This window comes from Caretta caretta, chromosome 24, assembly GCF_965140235.1.
Source record: "Caretta caretta isolate rCarCar2 chromosome 24, rCarCar1.hap1, whole genome shotgun sequence".
NCBI lineage: Eukaryota > Metazoa > Chordata > Testudines > Cheloniidae > Caretta > Caretta caretta.
This window is the reverse complement of record NC_134229.1, coordinates 3,968,552-3,990,792: the sequence shown is the minus strand read 5'-3', so window position 1 is coordinate 3,990,792 and position 22,241 is coordinate 3,968,552. Positions and strand designations below refer to the sequence as shown.

Here is a 22,241-nt window from a genome sequence, read left to right as displayed (position 1 = left end):
AATCCCTGAGCATTTTGGTTCGCACATCAGAGGAAATAGCAGGGTCAAGAGACACTCCCTGATCAGCCCCCCGTTCCAAACACCCCACTATTCTCCGGCCAAGGGGGTGAAAGCAGCATCTGTCGCCATCCACCGCAGGTGCGGGAGCTCGCTGCTTCAGGAGAACAGGCCCAAAGAGCTCCAAACCCTACTGGGGTCCCACCCATCATGCAAAGGCCCATTGCCCGCTCCCACCATCAGAAAAAACCCACAGCGGTTGGTTGTAAATTTGCATACATTTCCTTATATTTACATGAAAATAGCACAAATCATCCGATGCTTTATTGGACAGACTAATCTAACCGGGGACTGAAGCCAGGGCAAAAGCAGACTTGGAAACACTTCAGCGGAGGGGGCTACTTCTCCACACACAGAAACCACCTTCAGATTTCCCAAGAGAGGCTCCTGCTCTGTTTTCAGTTATATTACAAGAACGCCTGGAGTCGCCCACTGAGATGAGGGCCGAGGCTCTGCTCGACTAGACAGTCAATCCCCAGTGTCAATAGACAGGACAGACAGGAGAAAGGAAGCACGGCAATCCTCCAAGCACTAGACCAACGCTGCCTTCCCCCACCAGAGCTTTTCCCAGTTAGTGTGTGGGAGGTGGGTCCGGGATCACCGTGGGCTGCCCAACTCTCCCCATCTTGCATGTGTCACTAGAGAGCCTAACAATCCTGATCCCAGCTGCCCAACCAAATCCGGCAGCAGGTTTTCTTTTCCTCTCCCCCGGCCCCTGAAAGATTTTTGGGCTTTTGATGATTTCTCCTCTGAAGAGCTTCTCTGAACTTAAAGGGGAACTTTCCTGGAACACAGGGCCACTTTGTGCTGGTCTTCCAGGTCCTTTAATGTCTGAGGGTTGCTTAGCAGCTCTCGGAGAGGGTTTCCATGGTGTGAGTGCTGTGAACAGCAGGGGGGTGGTACAGATGCCAAATCACAATTACCCCTTTGATGTAGTGACAGCAAGGCCAGGCGCCCAGTAACAGAACACCGTGGGGCTAGCTACCCCTCACTAACACCCACACCTCTGCCATTCACCTCTACAGGGAACCACCATCCTGTGTAGCATCTTCAGGCCAATACAAGACACGCTCATTGTCCCTCCCGGTAATTCCCTCCTGCTAGACTGTGTCCTTCTCTTCCTTGGCCAAGTAGGGGTGTAAGGGGGAAGAGTAAGACCTTCCAGATCTCGGGGCGCCCCGCCCTAGACATTACCCCTATAAGCAAGCGGACACATGCTCCCTTTCAGTGACTGCAGTAACTTATTGAATTGCTCTGGGGGGCAGGAAGGGCTGGAAACAGACTCCCGACTCCGATTCTTTCTTGAGGTTGCTCATGGCAGGGCTCAGCTCTGCCCTGCAGCTTGTGCCCCTCAGCTTGAGCTTCAGGGCCTTCCCCACGGCCAGGTTCTACCGCCCTGGCTCACTTTCAGTGGCACCTTGCTCCGAGCAATCCTAGCGATCCCAGCAGGTGAAGGCGAGAGTGGCAGAATCTAGCCCTGACTCTTTAACCCGGTCAGTTTGTCTCTCATTAATATCACTTCTGCCAAGTCACCCTCAGCTCCCCGGATCTTCCTCAACACCTTCCCGCCCCAGTCTCAGCCAGAATAGCCCTGGGAAGAGCCTGCTGAGAGCTTGATATTCTGTGCTGCTTTTCTGCCGGCTACGTGTGGCTTTGCCCCTGCGCCTTTCTGTCTTGGGGTATTTGGCATGCAGGGAAATTTTGCTTTTATTTCTTCCACAGGATCCAGAATGTTTTGCGGCAAACTGCAATCTGACTGCCCTTTACTCAGTCAATCCCCAGTACCCTCAGTCAGTCACTAATTCAGACACCCTCCTACCTTCCTCTCCCCCCCCTATAGTTCCCCTCCCTGCAAGGCACAGCACCATCTGTTCCTATTTCTACTTTAGAAAACTTCCCTTCCTCCAAGGATCACAAAGAAAACAGGCCCCCGGATCCAATGTCTCAGTCACATGTACATCGACCTTGCAGGGCTAGCATTATCAAACAGAATAGATAAATAAATACATGGTGCATCCAAGTCCCTCACAGCCCACAGCCCTGCAGCATCACACAGCCAGAAGGATGCCTCCATCCCGGGGGAGCCCATTTTCCGACGTTGCTTCTCCACAGTCATGCAGCTAGCGGGCCAGGCTCAGACGTGAGCGGTTTCCTTCTTGGCACGGGCCATTTTGCACCGTGGCACGTGCCCTCTCACCACCCTCCGCTCCTCAGTGGATGGCGGGATTCTGCCCCTGCTGGAGGCCAGTGCACCAACCATGGAAACACGGGCTCCTGTTCCCTCCCAGAGTCTGCTCCTCCGCCTTCACTCAGGTTCCTCCTTCCCAAAACAGTTGCTGAGGGCTTCACACACGAGGTTCTGAAACAACGCGGGGGTGGGGAAGCGTCGCAAGGCGGGCTCCGGAGCTGGAGAAGGTGTCTTCTTCCATTGGGGTTTGTGGGTGGAACTGAGACCGTTCAGCTACAGAGTTTGAGTGGGGCACACGGTGCACTTCAAAGCCCTTGGTAAGCTCTGATACGCCACCACATCTGGTTCCTGGGGGGAAAGAGAGAAGGGCTCAGCACCTGGCCAGCATGCCTCCCCCACCCCACCGCCTCTGTATCCTAAAGCATCGGCATGAAATGACTGATCAGACGGGCCCAGATTCTCAGCTGGTGCAAAACAGCACCTCTCCCCAGAGCTACGCTGAGGTACAGCAGCTGATGACCTTGCCCCTCGCAGTACGCCTATTCCTACGCTCCCAGAAGTGGCTCTTTTTATTGTTCTCTTTCTCGTCCCCACTCAGAGGTGCTGGAACCAATGCCACACCCCCTGGTTTGAAGTGGTTTCCGTCATAGACATGGTTTTCAGTTCTGGCAGCAGGCAGCAGTTCTGCGGAAAAGGACCTAGGGGTGACAGTGGACGAGAAGCTGGATATGAGTCAGCAGTGTGCCCTTGTTGACAAGAAGGCCAATGGCATTTTGGGATGTATAAGTAGGGGCATAGCGAGCAGATCGAGGGACGTGATCGTTCCCCTCTATTCGACATTGGTGAGGCCTCATCTGGAGTACTGTGTCCAGTTTTGGGCCCCACACTACAAGAAGGATGTGGATAAATTGGAGAGAGTCCAGCGAAGGGCAACAAAAATGATTAGGGGTCTAGAACACATGACTTATGAGGAGAGGCTGAGGGAGCTGGGATTGTTTAGCCTGCAGAAGAGAAGAATGAGGGGGGATTTGATAGCTGCTTTCAACTACCTGAAAGGGGGTTCCAAAGAGGATGGCTCTAGACTGTTCTCAATGGTAGCAGATGACAGAACGAGGAGTAATGGTCTCAAGTTGCAGTGGGGGAGGTTTAGATTGGATATTAGGAAAAACTTTTTCACTAAGAGGGTGGTGAAACTCTGGAATGCGTTACCTAGGGAGGTGGTAGAATCTCCTTCCTTAGAGGTTTTTAAGGTCAGGCTTGACAAAGCCCTGGCTGGAATGATTTAACTGGGAATTGGTCCTGCTTCGAGCAGGGGGTTGGACTAGATGACCTTCAGGGGTCCCTTCCAACCCCGATATTCTATGATTCTATACAGTTTGGTTCAATGGCTCTTAGCACCCCAACAATACAAATTGTTCCAGCCCCCCTGGCCCCATCCCAGCCTGCCTGTGAAGGAGATGGGGTGATCAGCCAGGTGGGATGGGAGGGTCTGTACTCTTCTCTCCCTCCATCCGTCTCTCTGCAGTCGGTGGAAGGTGCTGGGGCTCAGCACCTCTGAAATCCAGGCTCTGCTGGCCAGGTTTTCAAGAGCTCCCCACACTCAGCCAGACCCATTGTCCTCAGCAAGCGAGGAGGGGAGTCTCCATTATTCTCAAGAAGCGAGGAGACGTCTCCATTTTCCCAACAGGAGATGCCAAGTGCTGAGCTCTCTTGAAAATCCAGCACCTCCCGCTGGGACCCAACACTTGCCCCATTCCAGGACACAGGCCGCTTCTGAAATTTAGGTCAAAGCAAAGGCCTTGTCCATCTTCAGTGCTGCAGCGATTTGAGGAAAGGACTGATTTGCAACCAGTTCAGTTAAATGGGTGCTAGCTCCCTGTGTGGACGCTCGTAATCTGATTTGAATCTGGTTTGTGAATGAGTTCGTTTGTCAGTTCCTCATCCCATTCAGCTAAATCGACAAACTGGATTTAAAATGAATTAAGAGCATCCACTCAGGGGCTTGCATTGGTTTAACTAAATCAGTTTTTCAAGCAGTTTAAATTAAGCCACTGTGACTTTGGCTACAGACAAGGCCAGCCCCTTGAGATGTGGCCCTTTGGAGGAGACAGTGTGGCCTAGCGGATAGAGCACTGGGCTGGGACTCAGGAGATCTTGGTTTTATCCCTGACACTGCCACTGGCCTGCTTGGCAAGTCACTGACTCGCTCTGTGCCTCAGTTTTCCCATCAGTGAAATGGGCATAAGGATCCTGACCTCCTTTCTAAAGTGCATTGAGACCTATGGACGAGAAACGCTCTGGAACAGCTCGGCACTATGTTATTATTCCCAAAATGTCCAGTTCTGGGTAAACAGCAGCAGCTGTGGGAGAGCATCTCAACTCCTGGATGCTTTATCTGAGTCCAGCCTACGCTCCAAACCTTTCCAGATCCTCCCATCCCCCAAGCTGTCCCTTGGCCACGTCTTTAAACACATGGACAGAAAGCAGCGTCTCCCTCACCTGGGGGCCTATGTGACCTCCTCGGATGTATTCTCGGGGGTCCTTTGGAGCTGGTCGTAGATTGTGGTGATTAAAGGCTCTTTCTGTGGGCTCCGCTCTGTGTTATTTTCCAGGTGACGTAGGGCCTGAAACAAAAGCAGACACGTTTGTTATGGGGAGGACTTTGCAAGCCATTTTCTCAGCAGATGAATTTGGTAAAAATTCTCCCCCAAAATCAGCAAGGGTTGAACGTGCCAGAGCACAGACTTCTACCACCTGAACTAACAGAGCAATTCCATACCTGGTAGCAGTTGTAGGTTGTTATCCTCTAGGCAGACCAGAGCGGGACATGACACACAGTGCTGTTACCCTTGCAGCAGTGGACATGGCTTAATCTCACCCCTCCAAACTCAAACCTCTATGCTAAATGAGGAAACCCTGGTAGGAACATTGTTTGTATGAAGTGTTTGGTCCTCAGTCCTTGCAATGGTTTGATGTGTCTGTGAAGACCCCACCATGGGTCATCAGCAGGGATAAACCCAGCACCTTCAGCCTCAAGAAGCACAAACCACATCAGCTTGGGCTAAAGGAGCGACACTGTTAACCAATAGCAGTAGTAGATTGTTATCCTCTGCATACCAGTCACTAGAGGGAGACGTGGCACAGTTGGGCAGCGGGGTTCCCATTCACACAACACTGTCTTGGTGCAGCATGCCAACCCGGGGCTGCACCAGTGCATTCTGGGATCCTGGAGGCACGGATCCCATAGTGCCTTATACTTCTGCTGTCAGCAAAGACCACTGGGTAGCTTCCACCCTGCTTTGCGAGACAGGATGCATCTGAACCCTTGGGACTCCTGGCCTCTCCATCAGTGTATAGACAAAGATGGGGGGGGGGGAGGGGCTCTTCACATTGCCCACATGTGCAGTACCTGCCTGAAGGGCTCCTCCATGTGCAAACACAGACAGATGGCCGGCTGGCCTGCTCCCCTCCTTACACCTAAGCAAGGAGCAATAAACAGGACAGTGCGGATGTGGTGTAGGACGACACACTGCAGGCTCCTAGGGTCACTCTTAGCCTCGCCCGGCTCTGAGCAGCCACCCCACAAAGCCCTGCCCATCTTACTGAGTCTTCACTGGTGCTTGCACTCCCCCCCCCCACGCCGCTAGGACTTCTGGGGGCAGATCCCCCAGCTCTTAGCATTGCCGTGCGCCCAGCTGCTCTGATTCTTTCCCAGTGGTTTGTGGGAGAACTTGTCCGTCCTGCTGGGCATGTAGGGGATTGTGGGAAGGCACTGGAGGGCTAGGTGGGCCGTAGCCTGCAGCCACGCCGCAAAGCGGGTGGGGGACCGGCCTGAGTGAAAGCAACACCCTGGCTCTAACCCACCCCCCGTGGAGCCAGCAGCGCAGGTTTGAAAGCACCACTGAACTCAGGAGAGAGGGTTGTGTGTGGACGGGAGGGAGACAGGGGCAGCCCAAATAAGAGCCATACAAGAGACATACAAAGGTACCCCCAGCGAGGTACAAAGGCGCAAACGTACACACCCAGGGGAGATCACACTTCCAAAGGGAAGAGAAGAGACATACACACCGCAGAGAGAGCAACCCCCTTCCAGAAAGGACACATGCACCCATTAGAAAGACAGCCCCGGCCCCCAGAATGGAGCAACACACAGAGAAGCTCTACGCACACCCGAATGACAGCTACAGCCCCAGAGGAGATGCACAAACCAGACAGGGGAACGGTGTGCAGCACACAGGAGCATCACGCACACACACAACCCAGCCGAGAGAGAAGTCATGCAGACGCTTACGCATGCCTCCCCGGGTGCAGAGCCTGATGCTCCCCAGAGGAGACACACACACACACAGCAAAGAGCAGCCACACCCAGACAGAAGAGCGACACAATGGACAGAAAGGAGCAATGCATGTGTCAAAGAGAGAAAGAGCCCACCCGCTACTCCCTCTCCTCCTTGGGCCAGGCAGCTCATGATTGACAGAAGTGATCATTTCTGCTGGGCAAAACAGCAGAACCTGGTGGCCGTAGCAAGAGGATATAACTTCCTGGAGCTGCCACAAGAAGGAAGTTTAAAGAGGACGTCAGAATCCCTTCCCCTAGAGAGATCACAGTCCAAACACACAAAGGGCGAGACATCTAGAGGGAGGATCTCTTTCCTACAGCCCTGCCTGCTGCATCACTTATTGCTAATGTCTAATGAAAGAGCCCCGGCCATCCCCCTGCACAAGGCAGTGCTTGGCGGGGAAGGCTGCTGGATAACCTCAACTCAGAGCACTCACCTGGTCATTACCTTCTGGGGGACTCCTCAAGATCTCAGTGTACTGTGGGTCAGACGGACTTTCTTCCACTGGGCCCGTGGGGGTGGCAGCTAAGGAAAGAGCATGAGGTTAAGAGAGAAGCGAGAAAAACCAAGTTCCAAGCAGCCCGGAGCGTCGGGATCTTTGCCACTCGCGCCTCACGTCTCTCGTGAGCTGAGCCCTGCACAGATCCAAATCCACAGAGCCACCCCCACAAAATCACGGGCAGGGAATCATGCGAGTCCTTCTCCAGAGAAGACACAATCAGGCATGTTTGATGCTAAGATGCTGAATCCTGGGTACATTTGGATCATAATGAAAAAGGGGTTAAGGCCTTGAATATGACGGGCATTGGGCCTATTCTCCCCGTGGCCAACTCTCATGAGTTTATCATGAGCCTCGTGGTAGTTGGTATGTTTCTTTAAGCCGCAGCTCCTGGAGTCGTGATTACGGGAGAGTCTCTGCGCTCATTCAAAAAAAAAAAAAGCCAGATTCTAGCCTCCTTTGCAGAAGAGAGTTCAGATCAGAGCCCTGCACAGGACTATTATTTAATCCTGCTATTACGGCAGCGCATCCTGCGGGATCCCAGTCCTGCTGCAGGGCTCTAGTTCAGACATCACAGCAGAGTCCAGCCCTGGTGCAAGCGATGGGCTGGAAAGGGCTTTCCTTACCTGGGTCAGCTGACTTCTCGTTGTTCATCCGCCAACACCAGACCGCAGTCCCAAGGCTTAGCACTAACAGGAAGAAAGTCAGCACAATGTACCCTGGCTTCGAGAAGGACACGTCTGCATCTGGAATGGCAGAGGCTGGAGGTTAGCGGCATCCCGCCAGGGCTTTGGGGTAATGAAGAGCCAGGGCTTAACGTCCCCTAGCCATCAGGCCGCAGCTGAAAGAGATGCCGCCGCTCATGGGGCCTGAGCTGAAAGGGAACCTTCAGTGGCTGTGGGACAGACCCATGGTGAGAAGGGGACTTCAGACTCTACGCCCAGCAAGGCCATTTGCTCCCAGTCATGGGGGTGTTATTTGTTCACATGGGGCCCCTCTGAAGAGTAACCAGACCCAACGATGACTGAGCTGGATACAAACCAACGACCCGTTCGATACCCAAATCCCCTGAGGAACGCAGTCCCTTTCTACGCTGTGTAGCAAACGGGGCAGTGTTTCTTAGGCAACTCCTCATGCCCCTCATTAGATCTGCGTCTCCCATCCCCATAGCCTCTGGGCAGCATAAGCGAACGTAGCATCAGGACACCGCAGTGAGGTAGAGCGGCGGGATCGTCCCTCATTTCTACAGTCAGGGAAACTGAGGCATGGGGGGGAAGTGGCTGGACCAAGGCCACCTAGCAGGTTAATGGCCGAGCTGGGAATAAAAGTGAGGTCTCTCGAGTCCCAAGCTGGTGACCTAACCACTAGACCGCACTCTCTCCCTGAACCAAAGCATCAAGTGTTGCCATCAACACAGAGACAGGCCACAAGCCCCTCACCTCCACTGCGGCAGATGCTCTGCAGGTCGAAGGAGACGATCTTCTGATCCACGGGGTTGCTGACCGTGCAGGTGTAGGTGGCATTCCGGGAGCTGGGCAGCACAGACAGCTGGAGCGTCCTGCCATCAGGGGAGAGCTGGTGCCGAGCCGGATCCAGCTCTTGGACTGGGTTCTCTTTCCCCCAGGAGATGCTCACATTTCCCTTCCCCGAGCCCTGGCATTGCAGTGTGACGTTGCACCCCTCCAGCGTGCTGGCGAGCAGCTGACTCCGGATCCGGGGCTGCGGCACCGGCTCTGTGTTCAAAGACAAGCGACATTCAGAGGAATCGGATCCGCTCCGGTCACCGTGACAGCTGATCCCTGCTGCTCGGAGCCCCGACACCCCGTTCACCCCGACCCCGACCCAGGGCAGGTTGGAAGTTCCAGAAGGGAAGAATGTGACTGAGCGCGCCCTTAGTGAGGCAGAAATTCCTCGGAATGCAGGAGTTCTGAGTGTAGCTAAACAGCACGGTCCAGGAGACGGGCCACCTTAGAGCTGGTCTACAGGAGAAGGTGAGGTTGACCCTGTTTTATCCATACAGTAAAACCCCCACCAGGCACACGCCATAATCTTGGAGCTGAATCTCTCTGCAGGACTCTGTATTACCAGCCCCCAACCTTGAAAAAAAATCACGAGTCAAGCCCCCAATCAAGGAAGATGATTTTTAAGCCAGAGGGTTTGGAAGCCAAACCACACACTTTCCTTGCCTTTGGCGTCACTCCCGTCACCATTTCTAGCTTCTCTCTGCAACCAGGATGAGAAATATTTTTTAGAAAGGAAAGCTGAGATTCTCATGCAGTCTCTTGATTCCAGCAGCTGGGGCTTTAAGAGCCATGCCAGCGAGGGTGAGAATTGCGGTAACATTGTTTGACAGCACTGGCTTTCCTGTGCTCAACGTTGGGAGGGGGAGTCGTTGGAGGGGGATGGTAGCTGTGGGGGGAGGGGAGAGGCTGGAAGTGGTGGGTGTGGCTGAAGCTTTGACTTTGAGCATCCTGGGTAAAATTAAGGCACATGCAGGGAGCTAGGGCTGGGGTTATATGCTGCTTAAAACCTTTATTGAACCTTAATAGGTGCATAGACCCCGTGCTGGCCCCTCTGCACAGGGGAGAATTTCACCCCAAGTGCACAAAATCATTTGGCAGTGTAGCCTAGTGGATCGAGCACTGAACTGGGGCTCAGAAGACTTGGGGTCTATTCCTGACTCTGCCCCTCTCCTGCTGGGTGACCTAAGGTGTGTCCCTGCCCCGTGCCTCAGTTTCCCCATCTGCAAAATGGGGGTAATGCTACTGACCTCTATTGTAAATTGCTTTGAGATCTACAAATGGAAAGAGTGAGGGATTACTGTTACTATCAGAGCTTCAGGCACTGTGTACTCCTGGAAACGCCGTTAAATAGCGATTTGTCAGCACTTACCATAGACCGTGAGGAGAAAGGCCTGATCCTCCACAGTTGCTGGTACGATCTTAACCCGGGCCTCATAAACTCCGCTATCGCCCAGCTCCAGAGCCTTGATCCTCAGCGAGGTCTTGTACATTTCTAGCCTCTGCTGAAATCTGTCGCTGGGATCCGGTCGCTCAAACTTCTCCCCATTGAACTCAGCCAGCTGGATCGTCGCACCTGTCCCAGCCTTAAAGCTCCATTCAATTTTTTTCACCTTTTTCCCGGGGGATAGATCCACAGACAGCATGACCGATCCTCCCAGAGTCCCATTCACCAGGTGGCGGGGAGTCGGTGCTTGGGCAACCAGGATATCTAAGAAAGAGGGCAAGGCAGAAACGTTACAGCCTTCTAGCGTGTCACAAGATAAACAGAAAAGCAGCAGAAAGGAGGCAAATCGAAGCAGGGTTTTTAGTTTGCTAAATTTCCCTTCCAGGCTGCATCTCTGTGTGCTCTCAGTAGCTCATCAGGTTATGTCTAGGCTGCAGCTCAGGGGCGCATTTGCAGCAGACAGACATGCCCACCCTAGCTCTAATCTAGCTAGCTCAGGTACTGGCTAGATACCTGTGCACTCAGTGTCCCGGGGGGCTTGCACAGCCTACGGTGCTGCGGCTTCCCTGCTATTGATGCGTGAGCGAGCGAGATTAAAGCGGATCCGTCTACACCTGCCACAATCACACACCCTGAGGGCAGCATAGACACAAGCTGAGAGGGAAGGGAAACGCCTCTGTGACACGTGGCTAGAAAGGGTTAAACATCTGGCCAAATAAATAACCATCATAAGATATGTGGGGAGATAATGTTTGTGGTTTTGTGTACTTACATATGTATGGGTAGGGTGGACAATGTTAATCAGGTTTCAGAGGAGCAGCCGTGTTAGTCTGTATTCACAACAAGAAAAGGAGGACGTGTGGCACCTTAGAGACTAACCAATTTATTTGAGCATAAGCTTTCGTGAGCTACAGCTCACTTCATCGGATGCATACTGTGGAAAGTGTAGAAGATCTTTTTATATACACACAAAGCATGAAAAAATACCTCCTCCCACCCCACTCTCCTGCTGGTAATAGCTTATCTAAAGTGATCACTCTCCTTACAATGTGTATGATAATCAAGTTGGGCCATTTCCAGCACAAATCCAGGTTTTCTCACACACACCCCCCCCCCCACACACAAACCCACTCTCCTGCTGGTAATAGCTTATCTAAAGTGACCACTCTCCTTACAATATGTATGATAATCAAGGTGGGCCATTTCCAGCACAAATCCAGGGTTTAAGAAGAACATCTGAGGGGGGGGGGGGTGTTAATCAGCAGTCCCTGTCTACACTGTATTCTGATAATTCAGAGATCAAAAGAACATCCTGTCATGTAAATGAATTGTAAACAAGGGATATCTCAGTATTCATCTCTCTTTGAAATGTACTGTGAATGGTGGAGGAACAAGCAAATGGCCTTATGTTAATTCTATAGCTAAGTACCGGTGATAGACCTCCTTCAAAGTCTTCCTAATTCCCTTTTGTTCTCTGAGGAATTCCAACTTGTCAAAAGACATGAAATTGTATAAAAGATCTTTGGGTCCTGATTCTGTCATCTCACATCTGCTTAGGCGTCTCATCAGGGAAAGTCTGAGTTGCAAGAGTGAGGTCCCAGTTATGCTGGTACACCCGGAATATGAGATTTGGACATTGAACTATGACCTATGACCTATTTCTGAAGGAACTCTTTGCCACTACAAAGCTTACCAGCTCTGCTCTGAATCTCAACCTCAGTGAACCGAACTCATGTCTTTGTAAATATTGATCTTTTAACCATATCCTCTCTCTTTTTTTAAATAAATTTTAGTTTCGTATAAATAAGAACTGGCTGTAGTATGTATTTGGGTAAGATCTGGAACATTCGTTAACCTGGGAGGTGACGTGTCCAATCCTTCAGGATTGGGAGAACCTTTTCTTTTAAATGATGAAATAAGATTGACAGAATTTTTCATCATATTTGATGTGGGTACCTGGATGGCAGCCTGAGACCGGATCACTTGAAGGGAACTGTGTTGTTTGGACTTCTGAGTAACCAGTGAGGTAATAAAGAAGCTGTTTTATGCTGGCTTGGTGAATTTAAGTATTGGATTATCCACCAGCTTTAGGGGGGTTGTCTGCCCCATTCTTTGCAGTTCACCCTAATTGAGGGACCACAGCTGGCCCCCCCCAGGACTCCGGTCACAATCACACACCCTGAGGGCAGCGTAGACACACGCGGAGAAGGAAGGGAAACGCCTCCCTGTGCAGAGGGCTTGCACAAGGCATGCTGCACCACTTGAGTTCTCAGCATAGGGTTTCAGAGCGTGCTAAGTGGCACTTATGCCTTCTGTAGTGGCCCTTTGCACGGGGTACATTCACTCTTCACGAGTTTTGCCTGAGCCTGCAAATTGTTATCAGGTGAATAGTCACATAGGCCACAAAGATATTTAAGTTCCTGACTGCCCTATAGAAGTTTGATGGCATTTAGACTTCTATGATCTAGACCATAGAACTTAGACTGTGAGCTCCTTGGGGCACGGACGGTCTTCGTTCTGCATTTGTCCGGCCCCTAACACAGCAGAATCCTGGTCCAGGAGTGGAGCTGCCAGATAATAATTACAGCCCCATTGAGGTCAAGGGCTTGCAGGGCTAGAGCCGCAAGTGGAGACCATTTGGTCAGGGTAATGCATTTCCCCAGATCCAGCCTCCCGTTTGCAGGAAGACGTTCCTGTTGACAAGGAAACCGGCGAAGATTCTGAGCTCAGCTGTTTCTTTTTAGCCCACGTTCATCAGAACCGCTTTGGTCGAGAAGAATTGAAGCAGGAATCTCATCAGAACAGCCCCTGAGATTTTGGGAAGGGTTCCCCATAAACATGGCCACATCACCTTGCTTTCTTCGTTTGCCCTAGTAGATTGACAGCAGCGAAGCAGCTGGTAAGCTGAGACCCCCTGCTGAATAATAGCTCAGGGAGTGTGTCTACACGGCCATCATGCACCATTCAGATACATTTTAGTTCATGCTGGTCTGGTTGTGTGATCCTCTGCGAAAGCCTAGCCCTGAAAGCACCTTGGAGGGAGGGGAAATGAATGTTCTATATTTTGTTTCTATAACAACAAATGCCAGCCTCATTAAAAGCCAACTAAAGCCTGCTGAGAAATCTGATATTTCTTTGGGATTAGGCCATGGGATCCCCCCCCGCACACCATCTGGTGCATTTTCAAACTGTGTTGACGCAGGCACGTGTGTGCAGTGCAGGGGAGTTTCACCCTGGGTGAAGAATGATAGCGGGCCAGCTCAGATGTCTTTGCGGAGGCAAAGCCTTCCTTGGACTCAGCTGGGGCATAGGTCCACATGGTGTAGATTAGCTTCACTTTATTGAAGTGAATAGGAGCCCCCAATACCCAGCGGATATCCATCAGCATTGCTCCATTGATTGCTATGGGAATAGTCTGATTTACAACAGCAGCAAATTTGGCCCTGGGTAAACAATAGCCAACACCTTTCACCCTTTAGGATCCCAAAGGGGTTTGCAAACTGGATTGGCTAGCTCCTCCAAGCTATACTCTAGCTCAGCCAGGAGTTATAAGATGGAGGCAGGAGGCAGACTCCATGTCAGAATGGTCCCTTATGGGGTTAACAAAAACCATCTATAGAAAGGGATCATTTCACCTACCACCAAAATGCAGCCACCTCTGGGGTAGAAGAGGGCAGCTGTTTAATACCACACCTCCAATCTGATTTTAAAAGCTGACCAGGTCTGTTCTCATCCAGTCCTGGCTGGAAGGGAAGGTGCTGTAGGCTGTTGGCCTATTGCCCCAGCTCAGGAAAGGCTCCCACCAGAACCAGAGCCCTCTGCTCTTTCAGCCTTTATAGGCATCAGGTGCACATCAGGTAGTCACCTGCCCCCTTCCCAGCTGGGGGTGATCATGCCGACCCCCAGGCCCAACGCCTGTTACCAAGAATCAAGGGAAAAGGGGAAGGGGAAACAGGGAGGGGGGAAGACCAAGGGGTAGGGGGGTGCAATGGGATGTGGCATTCATTGCAAGGGTCGCCCCAGTGGTTAGGGAAGCAGCTATGACACAGGATGCCAGGCTTCCTGTTTCAGAGTAGCAGCCGTGTTAGTCTGTATTCGCAGAAAGAAAAGGAGTACTTGTGGCACCTTAGAGACTAACCAATTTATCTGAGCATAAGCTTTCGTAAGCTACAGCTCACATTTAGGCTCAGATCTTCAGAGGTATTTAGGTGCCTAACTCTCACTGAAATCACAGGTGTCTAAATACCTTTGACAACATGGGCCTACATTGCTCTGTGCCTCAGTTTCCCCATCTGTAAAATGAGGTAAGTAGCACTGCCCTGCTTCACAGCGGTTTGGTGAGGACAAATCCATTAATGATTTTGAGGTGCCCAGATATTAAGGCGATGGGGGGCCAGGAAAGTACTTATGATTTACAGTTTTAACCCTGGTGCCCTGACTAAATTCCAGCTTGGCTACAGTCTTGTTTCACATTCTCTTGTATAATGTTGCTGGGTGCTGTTAAACAGCTGCCCTACCCCACCCCAGAGGTGGGCAAAATGATCTCCGGCTTTAACGTGTTAAATCTTTGGGATGAAAGGTGCCATGTTACTGAATTTAAACCTAGTCCCACAAGCCATGATTTCCCTTCTCCCGTCGCCAGAGTGGATGTGGAGAAGAAACAGCTGTGCCTGTGTATTAAAGAAGATTAAATACCAACATCAGAGAGTTTACTTCCTATAAACCTTCCCGCAGCCCACATTACAAGCTGCCTCTTTGCATTGCTTTGTACACAGCTCTGCATAAGAAGTGCTCAGCATCCGTGGGGCTTTTGTTATGCTGATCCTATTTGTCTGATATCAGAGTAGCAGCCGTGTTAGTCTGTATTCGCAAAAAGAAAAGGAGGACTTGTGGCACCTTAGAGACTAACCAATTTATTTGAGCATGAGCTTTCGTGAGCTAAATTGGTTAGTCTCTAAGGTGCCACAAGTCCTCCTTTTCTTTTTGCTATTTGTCTGAGGCGTCCTTTGATTTTCTTTTTTTTTAAATCTGTGCTTTAAAACTCTTGTGGCTTTCCTGTGATTTAGCTCCTCTTGCATGTCACCTGTGTCAGGCTAGCAGGTTTACAGTAATTGTACAGTGCCTGGTGGTTAGGGTGCTAACCTGTAATGTCTGGTCCTGGCTCAGGAAAGTCACTAAGCACGTGCTAAAGGGTCAGATTTTCTCCAGAGCTCAGGGCCAGATGTCCCAGCACTCAGCACTTACAACTGGGGCTGGACTCTCCAGAGGGCACAGCGCGCCCTGGAGAGCCAAGGTACGTAACTGACCATCTAGCCTGATTTGTGAGTGCTGAGACCTTTTGAAAATCCTGGTCTCTGGATAAAATCTAAGTCCCCCACTCAGCTCCCATTGACTTGAACGGGGGCCTGGGTTTCACCCACGGCACTTCCCTGACCGGGGGCCTGGGTTTCACCCACGGCACTTCCCTGACCGGGGGCCTGGGTTTCACCCACGGCACTTCCCTGAACGGGGGCCTTTGTCAGCGGTCAACAGGCAGCACAAAGCGAGTTGGCTTTGGCTGGGGGCCATTTGCCATGAACCCCCACCCAGGAAGGTAGACGAGGCCCCTAAATCCTACTTCAAGTTAATTTGCCTCATCAGTATTTCCAGACTCTTGGGACAGTTCCACAACTTGAAAGCTCTGACAGCCGACCTGCACCTGCCTGTATCAGGTACTTCTGTGGCCCCAGGTGTGTTTCCTTTGATGTTTCCACAACAAACAAACAAAAAAAACCAGGTATTAACCACCTAGGCCCAGCTGGGGCTCAACTAACCCTGTCTACCCAACACACATGAACGCACCAGGCCTAGCTACATGCATGCTACTTCTCTGGCTGGCTTCTACAACGCAGAGCTCAGTAAACACCATGCTTTACTTGGTGGCTTTACTCGAAGGCTTGCAAACTATGTAATAGGATAAAAAGAAAAGGAGGACTTGTGGCACCTTAGGGACTAACCAATTTATTTGAGCATGAGCTTTCGTGAGCTACAGCTCACTTCATCAGATGTATACCGTGGAAACTGCTCTATTCCTGGATGCAGCAGCCCCTGCGACGGTAGCACCTGAGTGCCTCACATTTTTAATTTATTTATTCTCACAACATCCCTCTGAGGTAGGGGAGGGTTGGTACCCCTGTTTTACATATGGGGAAACTGAGGCACGGATAGACTAAGCCTCACACAGGAAGGTTGTGGCCGAGCAGGGAATTGGCTCTCCGAGGTCAAACACAATTTGACTGGGGAAAATTGGGTGAAATCCTCGGTCTTGTGGCCAGACTAGATGATCAAAATGCACCTTTTTGGCCTTAAAATATATGAATGAAAGTTTCAGGCTAGGGTGCTAACCACTGGACCATCCTTCCTCATCTCTGGAATACTTGGCTTTATTAATGCTTCCAACTGTATTTAATTTTAGGAATGTTCATCAAGATCTCTGCAAAACTCTGCACATACTAGCAACTGGTACAGCCACATACATCAGCGGCTTGGCGCAGAACCACCCAAAATTCTTCCCATTGTCCTCATCTGTTGTCAGGCCAGTTTACCAGAGGCCAGTAGCTCGGCGGATGTGTGGGGCTTGCCATGATCCTGACTTGTTCTTTAGAAAAGGCAACTGTTCCATAGCCACATATTTGGTCTCAGCTGTTCTGTTTCCGTTTGCTGCTTCTGCACCATTGTTCAGGGTAGTTTAAGGAAATGATGGGTTGGAAAGCCACCATGGCTGGGTGACTTTGCTACAATGAACTAATTTCCTGAGTTTGTCAGCGTGGTGCGATTTTTATCCTGTTTACCCAGAAGTTGTTTGGAACAGGTTAATCTTGGTAAATCCCTGGTCTCAAACTGGGAAAAGCTGGCTGCTCGTGGGGGAAGAGTGGATCATAACAGAAAGGTCTACGAGTTGAAGGGGAGAAGCATAAATACTATGGTGCCGCAGGAAACTTTAAGGTAGATAGATAGATCAGATGGCAGGATAGATAAATAGATGGGAAAGACCACTGAATAATGATGAGAGATAGAGATAGATGTAGGATGTTGTCAAGGTTCCTTCCCCACTCTGAACTCTAGGGTACAGATGTGGGGACCTGCATGAAAAACCCCCTAAGCTTATTTTTACCAGCTTAGGTTAAAACTTCCCCAAGGCACAACCTATTTTACCTTTTGCCCTTGGACATTATTGCTGCCACCACCAAGCATCTAACAAATATATAACAGGGAAAGAGCCCGCTTGGAGATGTCTTTCCCCCCAAAATCCTCCCCAAACCTTACACCCCCTTTCCTGGGGAAGGCTTGATAAAAATCCTCACCAATTTGCATAGGTGAACACAGACCCAAACCTTTGGATCTTAAGAACAATGAAAAAGCAATCAGTTTCTTAAAAGAAGAATTTTAATAGAAGAAAAAGTAAAAAGAATCACCTCTGTAAAATCAGGATGGTAAATACCTTACGGGGTAATTAGATTCAAAACATAGAGAATCCCTCTAGGCAAAACCTTAAGTTACAAAAAGACACAAAAACAGGAATCTACATTCCATTCAGCACAGCTTATTTTAACAAAACAGCCATTTAAACAAAACAGAATCTAACACATCTCTAGCTAGATTACTTACTAAATTCTAAGACTCTATTCCTGTTCTGTTCCCTGCAAAACATCACACAGACAGAAAGAATCTTTGTTTCCCCCCCCCCCGCCCCCAGCTTTGAAAGTATCTTGTCTCCTCATTGGTCATTTTGGTCAGGTACCAGCGAGGTTATCCTAGCTTCTTAACCCTTTACAGGTGAAAGGGTTTTTCCTCTGGCCAGGAGGGATTTTAAATGTATTTACCCTTCCTTTTATATTTATGACAGATGTAGTTAAGAATTATCACTGATTTGAACCAAGTGATCATGGTGTATTTTGTACGTGGATCAGTCCAATTTCGGTCTAATGAAATCACAGCAGGGACGTGCAGTTGTTGAGAGATATTTTGGATCTGCATTTGTTCAGTGCTAACCCATTTTTGGTGGCGGCTCATCGTTACACCAGACCTATGTCCTACACAATTGTGCAGACAGAGGAGAACAAAGAGAGCAATCGGGAAGAGCTACATCATCAGAAATGTCCTTTCATCTTCCTTATCTGCACGGCAGAATCATGAACCTGGGGGTTGAGACAAGCATCCTTTCTTTAAAAAAATGGTGACATTATGTTTTGCAGCAGCGTATTTTGTAAAAACAGCAAGTTTTAGGAACAAGATCTCTCTGCTGCTCTGTCTCTGCTATTAAATGGTTTCTCTAGAACTGCGGCTTTGGTGAGAATGATTAGATCTGTGGATTAGCAAAGTGAGAATTAACGGAGGTTCTTCTGTCTTGCTCTACATAAGAGCCCAAGCTCTCAGCTGGTATAAAATGGCAAAGCTGCACTGGGTTCAGTGGGTCTACAGCAGTTTACACCAGCTGGGCACCTGGCCCGTAACGTTCATGAGCTGTTGATAAAAATCAGATGATAAATTTGCAGAGACTAACCTCCTTTCTTCAGACACCTGAAAATCAACAACCTAAGGAAGAAATCCCGATTGTCAGCATCCTTTATTTCTTCGGTGATACAGTTATAAATTCTTTAAAAAAACCAACACCACACAATCAACTGGATTAGATAACACTCTGGAAAATATCTAGCAACAAATCTGCAGTGGGTGAAAATAAATTGGTCTAGAGAACTGTTACACCTCTATTAATATATCTTTGATATTCCACTCGCATTAATTTAACATGCAATAACTATCCAATCTGAAAAAATGCATAGAAAGCTGCCATAAATGCATTGAAAACAATTTACTATGGGGAAAAATATACCAGCTGGTTCTCCCTTCAGTCTCCTGCTCTTTGCTATACTTTCTGACATTATAGTATTCCTTTGTCCTTGTGCCAGACTCTGCCCTGTGTGCGTAGAATTTAAACCAGTTCTGGTTCACCTACCTGGAGAGAGGCTGATCAGCGTCACTAGCAATAAAGGGAGAGAGGGTTTTTTGCTGGACACCTCCATGTCTTCACCACTCTCTGGGTGTCTCTGCGCTGATCCTGATAGCAGAAGCAGATGCTGGGAGATGGGGAGGAGCAACACTGCATCATGGCACACCCTCTAGGGGTCTGTGTATCCAGGAGCTTAGCACCATTATTAATTAACTGATTATCCATTGGTACACGAGAGAGTATGCAGGGCACAGGTCAGTGTGTACAAAAAATCATAACTGCTTCTCTGACGGCTGGATTTGCAACATGGCCCTTCTGCCAGGCTGTTGAGTGCTTGCTTATACCCAAGTATTGATGTCCTGGCTCGTTACGGAATCTTACATCAGGACAATTAAATCGTCACCTCCCCAGATTCAAATCCCCCTTGGGCTAGGGGCGTTCCTAGGACATTGTCTCCAAATTTAAGGTCTGGCCTGTGCACTGGTTTAACTATGTCTGTGTGTCGATCAGCCCTAAACAAGGATCCACAGGGAAACACCAAGAATGAAGGAACCCAGGGCTCGATCCTGGGCAGTGCTGAGAACCTTCAACTCACATTGACGTCAATGGGAGCGAAAGACTCTGACCCTGAAAGGGGTCTCGCCCCCGATCTCCCATGGGACCTGGGAGGAGCTGGACGAAAGGACTTTGTAGGAAGAACTGAGAATCCTGCAGGATCCTGGGATGACTGAAGACAAAGGCCAAAGATCCAGGGCCGTTGTCGCTGTGAAGTCATTTACCGCAGCGCAATGGTCTCACCACCCTTCTGAGCTGGTGGCGCTTTACACCCACTTTACAGAGGTCTAAAGAAGGGCACAAGACACAGGGTGGCAGAGAACTGGGCCCACCGAGGCCCCGCAGCCTCCAAGCCTGAGGGGAGCCAAGAGATCTCCACACTGATTGAGTGCGACTGACTAAATCAATTCCACTGGGGGCTGAAAAAGCCCTCTGGGCAGCTGCGGGAGAGAACAGGGTGGTCCTGTGAAGAGAATCACGTTCCAGAGAAGGGAAATATCCCCCTGTTGGGCTCGTCTATGTACCTGGCTTGCTGTTCTGAGGCACAGAATGGGGACATCCGAAATCCTCTGGAGGGAGGTGGCTGGGACGCCTGTTACCAAGTATTATCATCAGCAACAAAAAGGGATCTTGAGCCACAGACAATTGAAGTAGGGCCTGGCCCAGGGCAGCCGATGGAATTGCTCCCCACGACAGGTGCAAGAGTCACTGGGGTTTGCATCAGCCCCTTCTACTGAAGCCATCTGGCTGCTCTGCCATCTGGCTGGCAATCTGGGCTGGCTTATTCGACTCCCAGGGAAGTCAATAGAGGGTCTTTCCCTGAGAGTCAGCTCCCTTCAATCAATGGGAGTCTTTCCATGGGCTGAGGCACTTAACTTAGCCAGTTTTCAGCACCTAGCGATCCCAGGGTATGCATGCACCTGTGGCCAGGCCCCAAACCCCCGTTCCCTGATGCGCTTGGGAGCTGCCATCTCTGAGAGCCGGGTGTCTCATGTGAACGATCAGCGTCTCCATTGACCTCCGTGCACCCAGGCCGATTTACACGAGCTGTGGATCCGGCCCAACGCCTCTCCCAAGCTATGGTCAGTGGGATGTGCTCTAGATGCCTGTAGCGGACTGGAACTGAAACGCTAGATTTCCAACCGCCTCGTCTGTGGGGAAGTAGAGGGCAGACAAGCTACTTTGAGAACAGAGAAGTATTTGCAACCAGCGCTTTTATTATAGACTTGTTCAGGGAGCCAAATTCTGCCTACAGACATGTAGGCCAGCCAGCAACCCTGTGCAGTCCAGGCCAAGACTCAGCGGGGCCACAATCGGCAGGACACACTGTGAGCTGGGGGGCCAGAGGGAACCACAGGGTCTGACTGGGTCAGAATCTCCTTTATATTCATCACAGACTAGCCCTGTGTCTTCTCTACACGGAGGATGCCATTCCCATTAACTCTTAGGAGTGTTGCAAATTTGTATCTGCAAGGAGCACTCTGCGCAAACTCTCCTGCTTAGACAAAGCATCAGGCCCAGCTTTTACCAAAGGAGGTTGCTGGCTGCTGAAGCCATGGAGGGAGGCAAGCACCAAAAACAGGATGGCCACATGCGGGCATCACCCAGATGATATTCAGACCTATGGAACAATACTGGATGAACGGGCCCACTGGTCTGATGTGATCCAGCAACACTGCCAGTAAATAGGACAATAATGAAAAGGAGGGGGTCACAGCACGACCAAACACTGGACTAGATAGAACCATCAGTATTAACAAGAGGTTGGGGGGGAAGGGTGTCCAATGGATAAGGCAGTAGGCAATGAGACCCAGATCCTTAAAATCAACAGCAGTTAGGTGCCTACGTACCTTGGAGGGTCTGACCCTGAGTCAGGGCTCCTGGGTTCGAATCCTGATTCTGCCAATGATTTGTGAGCCAGTTGCTTTGCCTCATTTTCCCTCTCTATGAAAGGGGGACACTAAACAGGGCTGGTTGAAAGTTTTCCTTCTACTCCTCTTTTTTTGCTGGAATTTGGGTTTTCGACTCCATGTAAATTTTGGCAGAAAGCATCTGCCATCCTAGAAACGTTTTTCATCAGAGCCCCGAGAAACTCAAAGAACAAATATTTTCCCAGTCCAGGACCACACGTATTTCAGGCTCCAACAAAAAATGTCTCCGTTTTCTGCTGAAAAGGATTCCCGCCCCCTTTCTGCTGACATTTTCCAGGAGGGGAGAAACTAGCTAATAATAATCCTGGCCCTCGGTAGCAAAGAGCTGGCTGAAAGAAAGGAAGTGTTTCTAACAAGAAGGAAAGATTATTTTTTGATTTAAAAAAATCGCTCCAGGCAAAAAAACAAAGGAAGAGCGTTGACATAATAGGCTGTTTTGTTTCAGAAGGACAAAGTGGGGGGAGGGGAAATGTAAGGTGTTTCCTGTTCTGCTCTCAGCGGTTCTGGAAATTCAAGGAAAATGATTCACCTGTTCCCAAAAGACTAATTAAGCCCTTCCCCAGCTGGAGCACCTTCCTCCGGAGAATCTCAAAGCACCTTACAAATCCTAGGGTGAAATTCACCCAGGAGCAGAGGGCTGGCATAAAATCTAGGCACCAAATAAGCTTGTGCAGCTGCCCAAATATTCACAGCAAAGAATCCAGGACAACCCAGT

General features: G+C 50.0%; 1 protein-coding gene across 1 annotated transcript; it reads right to left on the bottom strand.

Annotated features, from left to right (window-relative positions):
* Window positions 1–256: 256 nt before the first annotated feature.
* Window positions 257–19,393, bottom strand: LOC125625813 (SLAM family member 8). Its single transcript, XM_048828335.2, has 7 exons — window positions 19,047–19,393; window positions 9,977–10,315; window positions 8,524–8,817; window positions 7,711–7,830; window positions 7,022–7,110; window positions 4,745–4,869; window positions 257–2,593 (listed from the first exon to the last, which is right to left on the bottom strand). The coding sequence occupies exons 1-6, from the start codon at window positions 19,111–19,113 to the stop codon at window positions 4,753–4,755; spliced, it is 1,026 nt and encodes a 341-aa protein (XP_048684292.2). The 5' UTR covers window positions 19,114–19,393; the 3' UTR covers window positions 257–2,593; window positions 4,745–4,752.
* Window positions 19,394–22,241: the final 2,848 nt, after the last annotated feature.